Source organism: Vombatus ursinus, unplaced genomic scaffold (genome assembly GCF_900497805.2).
Source record: "Vombatus ursinus unplaced genomic scaffold, bare-nosed wombat genome assembly UNPS02014814.1, whole genome shotgun sequence".
Taxonomy (NCBI): Eukaryota; Metazoa; Chordata; class Mammalia; order Diprotodontia; family Vombatidae; genus Vombatus; species Vombatus ursinus.
Genome location: NW_020954592.1, coordinates 15,799,281 through 15,815,521, shown reverse-complemented (window position 1 = coordinate 15,815,521; position 16,241 = coordinate 15,799,281). Strand labels below are relative to the sequence as shown.

Here is a 16,241-nt window from a genome sequence, read left to right as displayed (position 1 = left end):
TCTTTCTTTCTTTCTTTCTTTCTTTCTTTCTTTCTTTCTTTCTTTCTCTTTCTCTCTCTCCTTCTTTCTTCACCTTCCCTTTACCCACATAGGGTATCATACCCTTACCTGTGGGTGCTCTGTCCAAAGGAATGTAAATTTGATAGCTGAAACTTCGAAAGATATCCTGGGGTTTATGGGCTAGATTTCTTTCTTAAGCTCCATGCCTTAAACCCAAATCACTTTGGCTGTCATTGATTGGCAAGTCAAGGACAAACAATAACAACAACTGCCCATAAACACATCCATATCTCTACCATTCTCAAAAAAATTCTCACTTGATCCTATCCATCTCCACTATCTATCATCCCATTTTTCTTCTTCCTTTTGTGGCTAAACTCCTTGAGAAAGCTGTCTACAATTGATGCCTCCACTTCCTTTCCTCTCATTCTCTTCTTAAATATTCCAGTTTGGTTTCCAAAGTTATCTTTTAATGAAAACTGCTCTCTCCAAAGTTAGTAACAATCTCTATTTCTAAACAAATATTATTTATTTATTTTAACATTAAATTTTTTTAGTTCCAAATTCTCTCCCTCCCCTCAGCCTGTTTCCCACCCACTGAGAAGACAAGCAATCTGATATGTGAAATCATGCAAAACATATTTCTATATTAGCCATGACACAAAAAGCAAGAAAATAAAGAAGGTGAGAAAATTATATTTCAATTTGTTTTCAGAGTTCATCAGTTTTCTCTCTGGAGGTGGCCAACAATTTTCATCATGTGTCCTGTATTGTATCATTGTATTGATCAGAGTAGCTAAGTCTTTTACATTTGATCGTCATTACAGTATTGTTGTTACTATGTACAATGATCTGCTTCTACTCACTTTACTTTGCATCAGTTTATGTGGAACTTCTCAGTTTTTTTTTCTGAAATCATCCACCTCATCATTTCTTATAGCAAAATAGTATTCCATCACAATCATATAGTACAACTTGTTCAGCCGTTCCTCAATTGATGGGTATCCCCCCAATTTTCCAATTTTTTGCCACCACAAAAAGAGCTGCTATAAATATTTTTGTACAAATATGTCCTTACATATAGGCCCTTTTCTTTATTGTGTGATCTCTTTGGGATATATATAAAACAGTGATATCATTGGGTCAAAAATTTTCTTGCATCATTCTCATTTCTCTTCCTAGTTTTTCCTCTACTTCTCTTACTTGCTTTTCAAAATCCTTTTTGAGCTCTTTGATGGCCTGGGACCAATTCATATTTTTCTTGGAGGCTTTGGATTTGACTTTATTATCTTCTTCTGGTTGTATGTTTTGATCTTCTTTATCACCAAAGAAAGATTCTATTGTCTGATTTTTTTTTTTGCACTATTTGCTCATGATCCTAGCAAATTACTTGACTTTTTAACTCTTTGTTAATGTAGAGTTCTGCTTCCAGTGTGGAGGGCGTACTACCCCAAGCTTCGGGGGTTTTGTATGGCTATTTTCAGAGATATTTCTAGGGACCTGTAAGTTTTCAGTTCTTCCAAGGTGGTATGATCTAAGCAGGGGTGTTTGGTCTTTGCTTGCATGCCCATGCTGAACTGCGTTCCTCTCCCAGCCCGGCGTGATAGACCTTTCTAATCAATCATCCAGGTTGTCTTGGGCTGGAAATTTGTTTCACTCTGTCTTTTTGTGGGTTCTGCTGCTCTAGAATTTGTTTAGAGCCATTTTTACAAGTATTTGGAGGGGTTTGGGGGACAGCTCAAGCAAGTCAATGCTTTTATTCTGCCATCTTGGCTCCGCCACTGCGCCACCCCTTTACCACCCTCTGTACCTCTTTTTTTTTGTGAGATAATTTCCCCCATTTTTCTTTTCCCTTCCCTCTTCTCCCAGTGAATCTCTCAGTCTCTCCTCTTCATTTTTTACTAACAATATCTTAATTGACAAATATCAATTCTCTTCCTTCTTGACCTCTCTGTAGTTTTTGACACTGTCAATCACCCTCTTCTATTTTATATTCTCTTCTCTAGATTTTTTTATGATACTACTTTCTCTTGATTCTCCTCCTCCCTATCTGACCTCTTCTTCTCAATGTTCTTTCCTAGATTTTCATCCAAGTCATCCTTGCTAAATGAAAGTGTCCCACAAGGCTTTGTTTTGGGCCATCTTCTCTTCTCTCTACATATTATAATTGTGATTTCATTAGCTCCCATAGATTCAATTATCATCTCTGTGCTGATGATTCTTATATCTACTTATGCTGACCTATCCTCTCTGTTGACTTCTAGTCTCACGTTTCCAATGACCTCTACTGAATGTTCCAAGGACATCTTAAACTCTAAAACTGAACTCATTCACTCTATCCTCCCCAAACCTTCTCTTCTTCCTAACTTCCTTGTTGCTGTTGAGAACACTAACAAACTCTCAGTAACCCAGACTCACATCTTAGGTGTCATCTTCAACTCCTCACTCCCTCTCACTTCTCATATTCAATCTGCTGCCAATCATAATATCTCTCACACCCCTTCTCTCCTCTGACACTGCTACCACTCTAGTGCAGGCCCTCATCATCTTACTCCCAGACTATCACAATAACCTATTTCCTTGCCACAAGTCCCTGCTGACAGCAATCCATTCTCTACTTTAGCTGTGAAGGTCTACCTAAAATGTAGCTCTGACCATGTCACCTCAATAAACTCTAGTGGCTTTCTATCACTTCTAGGATCAAATATGTAATTTCCTGGTTGACATTCAAAGCTCTTTGAAACCTGCCTCCCTTCCACCTTTCCAGTCTTCTTGAGGTAGTTAGGTGGCACAGTACCTAGAGTACTAGGCCTGGAATCAGGAAGAGCTGTGTGACCCTAGGCAAGTCACTAAACCTCTGTTTACCTCAGTTTCCTCAACTGCAAAATGAGAATAATAATAGCATCTATATTCCAGGTTTGTTGTGAGGATCAAATGAGATAATAATTGTAAAGTGCTTAGCACAGTGCCTGGCACATTTGTTGTTGTTGAGTTGTTTCAGTTGGTCTGACTCTGTGGGGTTTTCTTACTAGAGATACGGGAGTGGTTTGCCAGTTCCTTTTCCAGCTCATTTTACAGATGAGGAACTGAGACAAACAGGTGCCTCACCTCTGTTGATTATTTCCAATTTACTCTTGGTATGGCTTATTTTCAGTGTTGTTTGCATGGTGGCTTCTAAATTAGACTGTATGCTTCTTGAGAGCAGGGACTGTCCTTTGCCTTTCTTTCCCCAAGCTTGGCATAGTGCCATAAACTCTAGTTGAATGACTTTCAGAGGAAACAACCCCAGATTAATAGTTAAAGCCCTTCACAATCTATCTTTCTAGGCTTATTGTTTTCATTGTTCCAGACAATTTAGCATTCCATCTCCCACCTTCATACTTTTCAACGGGCTCCCCACCTGCCTACCATGTCTAGAATGCATTTGCTCTTCATCTCTGCTGTCTCTTAGAATTTCTAGTTTCCTTCTAGACTCAACTTACGCAGGTTTTATCTCCTATGGAGACCATTTCCTGATCTCTCTTAATACTTAAAACTTTCCTTTCATTAAATTATAATTTTTATGTATAATTATAATGGATATACTTCTCTTGATAGGATATATTCTCTCAATGGAATGTAAACTCAAAGGACAGGAACAGTTTTAGTCAATCAGTCAATAAGTATTTATTAGGCATCTACTATGTGCCAGGTACTGTGCTAAAAGATGGGGATACAAAAAGAAGCAAAACTCAGTTCCTACCCTCAAGGAATTCACAATCTAATGAATGATACAACAAGCAAACAAATGTATACAAACAAGCTGTATATATACGAAATACTAGATAAACAGGAAATAATTAAGAGATGGAAGGCACTAGAATTAAGAAAGCTTGGGAAAGGGTTCCTGTACAAGATAGGATTTTAGTTGAGACTTGAAAGGAAGCCAGGAAGTCAGTAGGTGGAGTGGAGAAGAGAGAGCATTCCAGGAATGGGAACAGCCACAGAAAATACCAAGAGCCAAGAGATAGTGTCTTGTTTGAGGAACAGCAAGGAAGCAAATGTTACTGGATCAAACAGGATACAGTAGGGATTAAGGTGTAAGAAAACTCTAAAGGTAGGAACTAGGTGATGACAGTCTTTGAACACCTAACAGAGGATTTTGGTGTTTTGTTTTTGCTTTGTTTTGTTTTATTTTTGTTTTTGTTTTTTTATTCTCTGAGCCTAATACAGTTTCTACGGTAGGTGCTTAGCAAATGCTATTTGATTGGACTAGAAAAAATTCTAGGGGATGTCATCATCCATAAATTATGATAATTATTCTCACTTCACTGAGTTGGATAGTGCTTTCACCTTGCTGTATTTAGTAAGCATATATGGTGCCTAAGTGTGAGCATAAAAGACTACACACAAGAGACTACATGCATGTTAGTGGTCACTTTGACTAAGTCTTTGTTCTCCAGGCAACATGACACCTAAATCAAAACAGTTAAATCAACTTAATATCTATCCTGTTCCTAAAGAATCTATATATTTCCAGTCTAGTAGACTGCTAGTACCATAGGGGCAGCTAGGTGGCAGAGTGGATAGAGTACCAGGCCTGGAGTCAGGAAGACCTGAATTCAAATATGACTTCTAATACTTACTAGCAGTGTGACCTTGGTTTAATCTTTGCCCCAGTTTTCTCAGCTATAAAATGGGGACAATATCAGCACTTACTTCCCAGGATTGTTGTGAGGTTTAAATGAAATATTTGTAAAGCCCTTAGTATAATACTTGGCACATAGTAGGCACTATATAAATGCTGGTTCCATCTCCTTCCCCCTTATTAGAATGGTAATTTCTTGATGGCCAAGATTATTTCATTTTTGCCTTTGTCTCATGCCAAGAACAGTGAGTAGCACGTGATAAGTACTTAATAAATGCTTGTTGAATTGAATTTAATTGAACAGAAAGAAGTTTCTCAGCATGATTAGCTATGGGAGTAGAGTAGAGTGAACACTACTCTACAAATTCAAATTTTTAGAATTTCAAATTTCAAGCCCCAGACTTCTGTCTGAGCTCTGGCATTAATTAACTGTGTTTCCCTGAAGGAGTCACTGGTCCTCTCTGGCCCTGCTTTTCTTCATGTGAAAAATGAGATAATTAGACTAGATGAACTCTAAGGCACCTTCTAACTACTATAAATTTCCATGATTCTTTATTTCCTTAACTAGCAATATCACTCTATCACCACTCTAACACATCCTAAGCTCATTTCATTGTAATTAACACCTCCTTCTCATTTTAAACTAGCCAAAAATAAAATGCCATTCATTCTCCATCCTTTCAGATCAGATGCCAATGTTATAATAGCCAATGTAATAGCTTCTTTTTCTACCAACTGCTCTGTTGCTAGACCTAGGACAGACTATTTCTGTAGTCACTGTGTCTAGTCCCAAACTACAGAGGCATAGAGTTGAGTTATGCTGGTTTTGGAGGAGACCTTCACCTTCTACCTAGCACCCTTTTCATAGTGCCTAATGATATGCAGAAAGACCTCAGAGGCTATGAAAATGGGGACATAGCTGTAAGAATGATTAACAACAATAATGGCTAGCATTTTAAGGTTTGCAAAGAGCTTTATAAATATCTCATTTTATCTTCACTCCAACCCTGGGAGGTAAGTGGTTTTATTATCCTCATTTTACAGATGAGGATACTGAGGCTGAGAATTTAAGTGATTTGTCCAGGGTCACATACAACTAATAAGAGTCTTAGGTGGGATTTGAATTCTTATCTTCCTGATTCCTGGGGCAATTTTCTATCTATTGCACCACATAACATCTAGAACAGAGTCCACTGTACACGTCCCAAGACAGAAAAGTCATCTAGAATTAATATTCATAACTGGTACATGAGCATTTTTTCATTATAAAAATTATGTCTATCCCTTGTCCATTGAGGACCACCCTTGCTAAATTCGGAAAAGCTTGTGACCAGGTTGGCTTTGGGGTTATTTATTTTTTATTTTGACCACAGCAACTCGAAAAGACTGTCTCACAAGTAATAAAGGAGTTATGATCTGTGTCAGAGAAGCAAGTGTCCTCAGTGATAAAGTCATGGATCCCTGAAGTATTGAGGGTTTGAGGTGCCAATAGAACATTCAGCTAGAGACATGCATCATTTTACTTTTAACTTTTTAACATTTAACTTCTCTTTCCAACTTTGCTGTTCATTCTATCACTCTCATCCATTACTTCTCTTGAATCAGCTATTACTTCTCTATCATCTATCAATAATAGTGCCTGGCTGGAAGCTGGCCTTATTATTCAGTTTCTCGTTTTGAAGAAACAAGCTGCCTCCTTGTCCAAATCTCGCCCGCCCCCCAATAGTGCTTTGGAAGACTTTAATCATGGTTCTTCAATCTAGCTACTAATTGAACACTATCATACAGGGAAGTGACTGCTCTGGCATTCTGTTCTCTTTTCTACAATTTCTCATGTGTATTCTAAGGAAATGCTCAAAAGCCGCTTTTGGGTACCCTTTGGGTCAAAACAATTTTGGTTTCAGTGAATTTTTTATTATAATTCTAATACTCTGTGCTTGGCACATAGTAAACGATTAATAAATGCTTGTTCTCTCCCACTCTCTCCCCCTCCCCTTTCCTAGAGCCAGCTCAAACAGACTCTGAAGATCAGATTATTAAATGTTCAGTGGTAGAATTTATACCTTAAAAATTGGTAAGTGTTACAAATAAGGGCTTTATTTATTGCCAAGATATATAATAGAGTGATGGAGAAAATATTCACAGTACAGATGAAACTTAAAAGTGTGTTGTTAGTACCTTTTCTTTCTGAGAGCCAGTCATTAAACATTTACCTGCACACTCCTGCCCATCTCTGTCCCCCCTCATATTCCCACTATCCTCCATTGTATAAAGTAAAGAAAAACAAAGCACTTGCAACACATAGGAACAGTGAAGCAAAACAAATCCCCACATTTTCTGTCTGAAAATGTAAACACATCTTATGCCCCAAACCTGCACAACTTCCTTCCCTATTTCTGTCTGCAGCACTATCGTGCTATGGATCACATGGTCTGTCAATTCCTCACTTCCCATTACCTTCTAGGGGAGCTTAGCCTCGGGGATCTGCCTTTATGCCCTTAGTAGCACTTTGCTCCAATAGCTCATTCTTCCAGGGGAAGATCTAAGTGAGCCTGGAGTTTACATTTTAGGTTTCTGCTTGGGAGAGTTATAGGATCATTCATAAAACTAAACCATGACTCATTAACCTCCAGGGAGGTCTTAACTAAGGAAAGTTAAACTAGAATTGCAGGGTCCTAGCAAAGACAGTGAAAATTTAAAACTCTCTGAGTTGTCCTTCAAGCATACACATTCTGATGTCAAGTAAGGACATGCCTACAGACAATTGGCAAATTTATGAAAAAAGAATCAGGCTTACAAAACACTATCAGCAGTAGTGAATAGCAAATAGGACCTAGCTGGGTTTTTCCAGCTTTATGTAGAAAAGAGAAAGATGCTACCCTTGGCTGTTGTGCTCCACAACCTGTAAGCTACTCCAGTTTAAGGTCCGTTCTCCAAATGACTTGCAGCAGTCCCACTGTCTGCGTGCTAAGGATGACACCAGGGAGAGCCTGATTGTTTTTTTGATCCATTAAATAGTTTTTATTCTGTTTCCTGATCTGAGCAGGCCCCATCAGCTTTATGTACCCCAAATTTCTTGCTGCCCAAGAGCTCATGCCTTCTTTACCAAATCCTAGACACTCCCTCTTTCAGAGAGCGATATTATTGGTCTGTGGAAGTCTATAGGAGGGGCTACATGTTGATAGCATGATCATGCATCTTTTCAGTTGTAGAGTCTCAAAATCTCAGAGTCATCTTTGATTCTTCACTCTCTCCCTTGCCTTCCACAGTCAATGGATTTCCAAGTCCTAGCTAAAGTAACTTTCCAATGTTTCTTTCGTCTGGCTGTTTTTTAATCCTACCATTACTACCTTAGATCAGAATTTCAATACCTCTCACCTGGGTTATGGTAATTGGGGAAGGAAAGGGGAACTGAATAAGCATTTATATAGTGCCTGCTGCATGCTAGGCACTGTACTAAGTGCTTTACACATATTATCTCATTTGATCCTAATTACATTCTAACATATCTCTCTGCTTTCAGTCCCTGTCATAGAGCTGCCAAATAATCTTCCAAATGCACAGGTTTGATCATCTCATTCCTCTGCTCAAAAGCCTTCAGTGACTCCTTGTTACTCATAGTTTAAAATTCAGACTCTTAACTCTATCCCTCTCCCATCTGACTCCAACATATGTTTCCACCCTTATTTTACTTTCCTCTACTTCACGAACTCTATGTTTCAGTCCAGTTTCGGACACTTCAGAGCTGGGTAACCCTGAGCAAGTCACTTAACCCTGTTTGCTTCAGTTTCCTCATTTGTAAAATAAGCTGGAAAAGAAATGGCAAATCAATTCAGTTTCTTTGCCATGAAAAACCCCAATGGGGTCACAAAGAATCAGACATGACTGAAAAACAACTGAACAACAAAACTATTTTTATGTTTTATAATGTATATAATTAGTATAGCAATAATATACATAATTAATTAATAAGCAAATATAAATATGCAAATAATTCTTAGATCTACTTGTCCAGCCTGTGTGTTTGTTGTATGTTCTCAAGGAGAACCAAAATGACTATGCTGGAGTCAACTTGGTCTGACTGTGACTAATCAGACCAAAATGAACTTGGAATGTTCTACCACCGGTTGGGCACAAATAGTCAATATAAACATTTGGGGTATCTAGCCCTAGCTTCCCTTCCAACCTCTAGTACTAAACTGCCTGTTACACATCTTGAGCTGGATACCCCATAGACATTTTTAACTCAGCATGTCCAAAACTGAACTCATCATCTCCCTCCCCCCAAACCTTTTTCTCTTCTTAACTTCACTATTACTGTCAAGACCTTAGCAGTTAGGCAGCACAGTGGATAGAGAGTCAGGCTTGAAATTAAGGAAGACCTGAATATACATTCACTAGATGTGTGACCCTGGGCAAATTACTTAACCTCCACTTACCTTAGTTTCTCAATTGTAAAAGGGGTATAATGATAACACCTACTTCCCAAGCTTGTTGTGAGGATCAAATGAGATAATATTTGTAAAGTACTTAGTACAGTCCCTGGCACATAGTACGTGCTTAATAAATACTTGTTTCCTTCCTTCTTTCTAGTAACTCGGGTCCCAAATCTAATAGTCATCCTCTACTCCTCACTCTCTCTCACCCCCTTCTCCTTATCCAATTAGTTGTCAAGTTCTGTCATTTCTACCTCCTTTTGTACGATTTTCTACATTACTTGCATACATCCCCTTTTCTCTTCTGACTCCATTGCAACTACCCTGGTATAGGCCCTCATGACTGGACTACTACCATAGCATTCTAGTTTGTCTCCCTGAATTGTCTCTCCTCGCTCCAATCCATACTTGACTTAATTGTCAAACTGATTAACCTAAAACCCAGTTCTGATGGTATCACCCCCCAACCCCATCCCAGTTCTATAAACTCTAGTGGATCCTATAAAACCTTGAGAAAGCTAGACAAAAGGTTGAGATAGCAGCTCTATAAAAGAGGTAGCTAAGAACTATGATCATTAAAACCCAAAAAATAAAATAAAGAGCAAAAAAAGTAAGAAGAATTTTGAATCTTGTAACTTCAGAATTGTAAGGGGCCTCAGCAGTCATCTGATACAATCATTATCAACACTTGGATTCTCTTGACAATAACCCTAATAAATGGTGATCTAGCTTCTTCTTGAACACCTCTAATGATGAGGAGATCACTACCTTTAGAGAAGCCCATTCTATTTTTGGAGAGCTCTGGTAGACAATTCTTCTTTATAGCAAGCTGAAATCTGTCTCCCATAACTTCCTTTCATTGCTCCTACTTTTGTTCTCTAGCAGAAAATGTTACTTAAATCATTATAAACCAGCCGAAATAGTACAACTAAGATAACAGATGGGATAATAAGGAAAAACAAAGCACACACACAGAAGAACTGGACTGGGAGTCCAGAGATCCTAGGGAGATCTTACCTCTGGTCTTGACTAGCACCAAGTAAATACCTGTCTAATTCTGGACAGACTGCTTTCACGGGCTTGGTTCCCACATCTGTAAAAACAAATTTGTAATTTGTAAAAAAGAATTCATATCGAATCATGATACTTACCATGTCATCTTCTGAAATGCTGTCAATACTTTCAATCTGGACATCTATACCCACAGGTACTGGTGCCCCTGCAGTGCAATGAAAGAATTGTACACGCAAAAGACACAAAGTAAATACAAAGCAGTCTGGGGTGTTAGAAGGATGGCATTAACAATGAGAAGAGTAAGATAGGGGATAGTACTTGAGCTGAGTCTTGAAAGAAGTTAGGAATTTATGAGGCAGAGGAAGGGAGGGAGTACACTCTAGACAGGCATGAAGACAGAGGCACCAAAATGAGATATGGAATTTTATTCATGACAAACAGCTGGTAGACTAATTTGGTTGGGAAAAAGAGGCAACAGAGTGAAGTAGTATATAATCAGCTTGGAAAGGTAGACTGTAGCCAGGGCTGTAAATGCTAAACAGAGATCTTGTATTTCATCTTAGATGTAAGAGGGAATCACTGGAGCAGGGGTGTGATATATTCAGATTTATACTTTATGAATCTCAATTTGGTAACTGTGTGGAGGATGGATTGGAGAGGGGCATGGAAGGCAGGGAAACAAAATAGGAGGCTATTGCAATAGTCCAGGAATGAGGGGAAGGATATCTGAACTAGGATGGTTGTGGCAGAGATGGAAAGAAGTTTCAGATACAATAGGTATTGTAGAGGTAGAATTAATACAACTTGGCATCTTATTTAATATGAGGGAAAGGGAGAGTAAAGAATTGAGAACAACTTCAAGGTTATGAACCAGGGTGACTGAAAAGGATAGTGATACGTGCAATGGAAACAGGGAAATTAGGAATAGGGGCAGCTAGGTGGAGCAGTAGAAGAAGTGTGGAGCCTGGAATTGTGAAGACCTGAGTTAAAATCTGGCCTCAGACACTTAGTAGCTGTGTGACCCTGAGCAAGTCACTTCAGACTGTTTGCCTCAGTTTCTTCATTGTAAAATGAACTGAAGAAGAAAATGGCAAACCACTCCAGGATCTTTGCCAGGAAAACCCCAAATGGGGTCATAAAGAGTTGGACACAATTGAAATGACTGGAGGATTTTGGGGAAAAGATGAGTTGAGTTTTAGATTTGTTGAATTTAAGATCCTCCAATTGAAACACTGGATTTTTCCATTGTAAATAAATCTGACTAACCCCTCTGTGATTGACTCTGTCTATTACCAATATGATAAGAAATATAGGCTTATCCCTTAGGAATGGGGGCCTGGAGATCTCTGAGATTCATATTATCTCTCTATTCAAAACTTGGGATAGGTTTCATTATTATGAATTTACTCAACATGATATAGAAGAAAGAGAAGGAGATTTGGAGTTAAAAGAACAATCTTGATTCTGCTACTTACTAAAGGTAGACAAATAGTTTTATCTCTCTGGGCCTCAGTTTCCTTTTTTGTAGTATGAGGGGGATAGGGCTAGATCATTTCACAGTTCCTTTTTAGCTCAAATTTTCTGATTTTCGATCCTGTAATTCTGCACAAAGAAAGTTAAAGGAGATATAGAATGTCAGGACTTTCTGAAAATGACCCAGTCTTAGTTTTCACTTGCCTATCATAAATTTGGTGAAAGCCATTGAAATCCCTATTGAGGTTAGCTGGGCAGGCACATTTTCATATGTTTCTTGGCCAACACTCTGCTTCAGGGATATTCTGGATCAGGCCCAACTCAGGAAGGTCTGGTTGTTCAGATTTGAGATTGGAATGGAATGAGACTCTCAGATTTTCTAATATTTAACAAAAGAAGTTGTAATTAACAATAGCATGGGGAAAGAAATTCATCAAGGATGCAGCATTGGGCTTAGTTCTTCAACCTTCCTATTTGTCAAGGTGATGGGTCTGGTTAGACAGTGGGTGCCAGGTCCAATAATGGTGGGCCTGCTCACATATGTGGGTCAAAATTAAGGAGCCTGGATTCCTGCACAGAGTTTTTGTGCTTATGTGACCAAGAAGCTATTACAATGGCAGAGCTTTAGTTTCCTGGACCAATTAAGTCTCAAAGACATTGTGATTGCCTTGCAGGGTATAAAAGCCCCCTAACTTAGCATTTGTGGCAAGGATCTTAGTAAATGTTGCCTCCCTTTTGTCCTATCCTTCAGCTTCTGGGCTATCCCAGAAACCGTCCTGTATGGCTAGGCAGAGGAAAGACATACCAACACTGGGGGAACCCTACTCTAGCCCAGGCTGCCCAGAACCCATCCAGCCTGATAGATGATTCACATAACTTGGAAGAAGTGGGAGTGACTATTTCCATTCCTTCCTGTGGGATGGGCAGATGCACTAGACCCTATTGACTCCTAAAGTCCTCCAAGATCTTACCATCTGCATGCTTTTATCCCTAGCATCATTATCAAATCTACTGATGTAACCTGAGGACATCTGAATGTTGCCATCCACCACATTTTTTTATTTTTAATTTTTAAAAGAAATATTTATTTATTTTTAGTTTTTTAACATTCACTTCTATAAGATTTTGAGTTCCAAATTTTCTCCCCATCTCTCCCCTCCCCACCACCCAAGATGGCATGCAATTTGATATAGACTTTACATACACATTCATATTGAACTGATTTTCACATTAATCATGTTGTAAAGAAGAATTAGAACCAATGGGAGGAACAACAAGAAAGAAGAAACAAATGAAACAAAAAGAAAAAAGAAGAAAGAAAAAATAATATGCTTTTTTCTGCATTCAGACTCTATAGATCTTTTTCTGGATGTGGACAGCATTTTCTATAATGAGTCCCTTGGAGTTGTCTTGGATCCTTGCATTGCTAAGAAGAGATGAGTCTATCCAAGTTAGTCATCACATGTTGTGGCTGTTACTGTGTGCAATGTTCTCCTGGTTCTGCTCACTTAACTCAGCATCAGTTCATTCAAATCTTTCCAGGTTTTTCTGAAGTCCGCCTGTTCATGATTTCTTAACCACAGTCAATACATGTGATTCGAGTCACAGGACAAAGGTTCTCAGGCAATGGGAATTAGGGTAATCAAGTTTCTTTGGAAAGGGGGTGATGGGTGGGGGTTACAAAGGTGAAAGTAACTATAAGACAAAAGCTTGACATGTAGGCAAATTTCTCTGGGATGTGAGTGGATAAAGTTTACCAGGGGAAGGAACCATGAAAGGGAATATTAAAACTACATTAATAAAGTCTTAGCAAAATAGAATTAAAATAAATTTTCAATGTTACAGTAGGCTTGACTCTTTGGAATAGAATCTTAGATTCTATCTTTTTTCTTCTGAGAATCGGAAAGTTCAGTTGGAGAAACATCCCATTATCCTCATGGTAAACTAGGAAATTTTGTGGCCTGGGAGATAGAAAGTGGGACTTGGAGTCAGAAAAGAATTGAATTCATTTCTAGCCTCAGACATTTACTAGCTACGTGACCCTGATTGTTGTTTAGTTGTTTCAGTTGTGTCTGACTCTTTGTGACCCTTTATGGGGTTTTCTTGATATAGATCCTGGAGTGGTTTGGCATTTCTTCTCCAGCTCATTTTTACCTCCTTCATTTGTGTGAGTGTGTGTTTTTAAAATAGTATTTAATTTGTTCCCCCAGTTACATGTCAAGATAATTTTAGCATTTGTATTTACAGGATTTTGAGTCAGAAATTTTTCTCCCTGCCTCTCTCCCCTCCCCTCTTCCAAAAATGGTAGGCAATTTGATATAAGTTATATATGTGCTATCATGTAAAACATATTTCCATATTAGTCATACTTGTGAAAGAAGAAATAAATCAAAAGGAAAAATAAATAGGAAAAAGGAAAAATAAAAAGGAAAAAATAAAATAAGTGAAAAAAATACGCTTTGATCTTCATTCAGAGTGCATCAGTTCCTTTGTACTAGTCTTGGATCATTGTGTTGCTGAGAAGAGCTGAGTCATTCACAGTTGATCATAACACAATGTTGCTGATACTGCTTACAATGTTTTCCTGCTTCTGCTCTGTTCATGATTTCTTATTGCATGATAGTATTCCATTACATTCATATGCCACCATTTGTTTAGCCATTCCCCAATTGACGGATATCCTCCAGTTTCTAATATTTCGCCACTAAGAAAAGAAAAACCACTATAAATATTTTTGTAAATGTAGGTCCTTTTCCCTTTTTGATGATCTCTTTGGGATGCAGACCTAGTAGTGGTATTGCTGGATCAAAGGGTATGGATATTTTGGTTGCCCTTTGGACATAGTTCCAAATTGCTCTCCAGAATGGTTGGATCAGTGCACAACTTTACCAACAGTGCATTAGTGTCCCAATTTTCTCACATACTCCCCACAATTTATCATTCTTTTTTGGTATATTAGCCAATCTGATAAGAGTGAGGTGGTATCTCAGAGTTTTAATTTGCATTTCTTTAATCAAAAGTTATTTAGAGCACTTCTTTGTGTGCCTATAGATAGCTTTAGTTTCTTCACCTGAAAACTGCCTGTTCATATCCTTTGACCATTTATCAATTAAGAAATGGTTTATATTCTTGTATATTTGACTTAGTTCTCTATATATTTGGGAAATGAGGCCTTTATCAGAGACACTTGCTGTAAAGATTGTTTCCCAGCTTTCTGCTTCCTTTCTAATCTTGGTTGCATTGCTTTTGTTTACACAAAAAAATTTACTTTAATATAATCAAAATTATCTATTTTATATTTTGCAATGCTTCCTAGCTCTTGTTTGGTCATGAATTCTTCCTTTCCCCATAGATCTTGCAGGCAGAATATTCCTTTGTCTTCTAATTTGCTTATGAGTGTCACCTTTTATGTGTAAATCATACATCCTTTTTGACCTTGACTTGGTATATAATGTGAGATGCTAGTCTATACCTAGTTTGTGTCCTATTGTTTTCCAGTTTTCCCAATAGTTTTTGTGAAATAGTGAATTCTTATCCCAAAAACTGGGGTCTTTGGGTTTGTCAAACACTAGGTTTGATAGGTCATTGATTACTATGTCTTATATACCTAATCTATTTCACTGATCCACCATCTCCTGGTAATTTTACAATGAAGCAAATAGGGTTAAATGACTTGCCCAGGATTATACAGCTTGTAAGTGTCTGAGATCAAATTTGAACTTAGGTCTTCCTGACTCCAGGCCTGGTGCTCTATCCACTGCACCACCTGGATGCCCACGTGACATTGGCAAATCACTTAACCTTTGTTTGCCGGTGTTGACTCATCTGTAAAATGGGGGTAATAACAATGCCTACCTCACAGTTATTGTAAGGATTGAGTGACATAATATGTAAAATGCTTTGCTAACTTTAAAGTGCTATGCTAAAATGCAAGTTATGGTTATTATTACTAAAAGTTACTCTCTTCTCCTCAGTTCTATACCTTTGGGATTCCATGCCAGAATACAAATTCCTACTGTGTGTAGCCACTTGTATAGTAGTCTTATGAATAAAGAATGGATAAGACACTGAGGCACATAAAAATAGTGAAATCAAGAATTGCAGAATTTTAGAACTATAAGCAAAACCTCAACTAGGGCTGGGGGTGGGGCATCTAGAGCTTAGTTTCAGGACACTGACCTGGATCAGGAAGGCATGCCTTGAGGTCCGTCCTCTGCCCTGTGCTGAACCTTTTCTCAGGCCCAGGCTACTACCAACTTAACTGCATGGTACCAGTCTTACTGTTCTATTTGTTGGTAGTAGTAGACAATCCATCCTCTATTGATAGGTCTTCAGTAGGGGAGAGAAAAACATACAACAATACTCATAGAATGAAAGATAGAAAACACCACAGAGAGCAGCTAGTTCAACTCCTTTATTTTGTAAATGAGAGAACTGGAGCTTAGAATGGCTATTTACTTGCTAGGGTTATTTAGGTAGAAGTGGTACAGACAGGATTGGACCGCAGGTCCTCCAATTCAAAATCCAGTTCTCTTTCTCTGAACCACTCTGCTGTTCTCATCTATCACCCTTTCTCCCCTCTCCACCCTTCCTCCCTCCCCCCCCACATCCTCTCTATTCCCTCACACTCACAATCCTTCCTTTTCTAGTCTTCTCTGCTTCCTGCCAACTGACTTCCTATATCCCCAGCC

The 16,241-nt window shown here is 38.4% G+C and overlaps 1 protein-coding gene across 1 annotated transcript in view; it reads right to left on the bottom strand.

Moving 5' to 3' along the window:
• Nucleotides 1-16,241, bottom strand: part of GABRR3 (gamma-aminobutyric acid type A receptor rho3 subunit) — a gene marked incomplete at its 5' end in the record, with an annotated part of 61,150 nt that overhangs the window by 32,405 nt on the left and 12,504 nt on the right. The window contains one exon of the mRNA XM_027835392.1: nucleotides 10,215-10,282. Coding sequence (XP_027691193.1) covers nucleotides 10,215-10,282 — 68 coding nt within the window. The remainder of the gene's footprint in view (nucleotides 1-10,214; nucleotides 10,283-16,241) is intronic.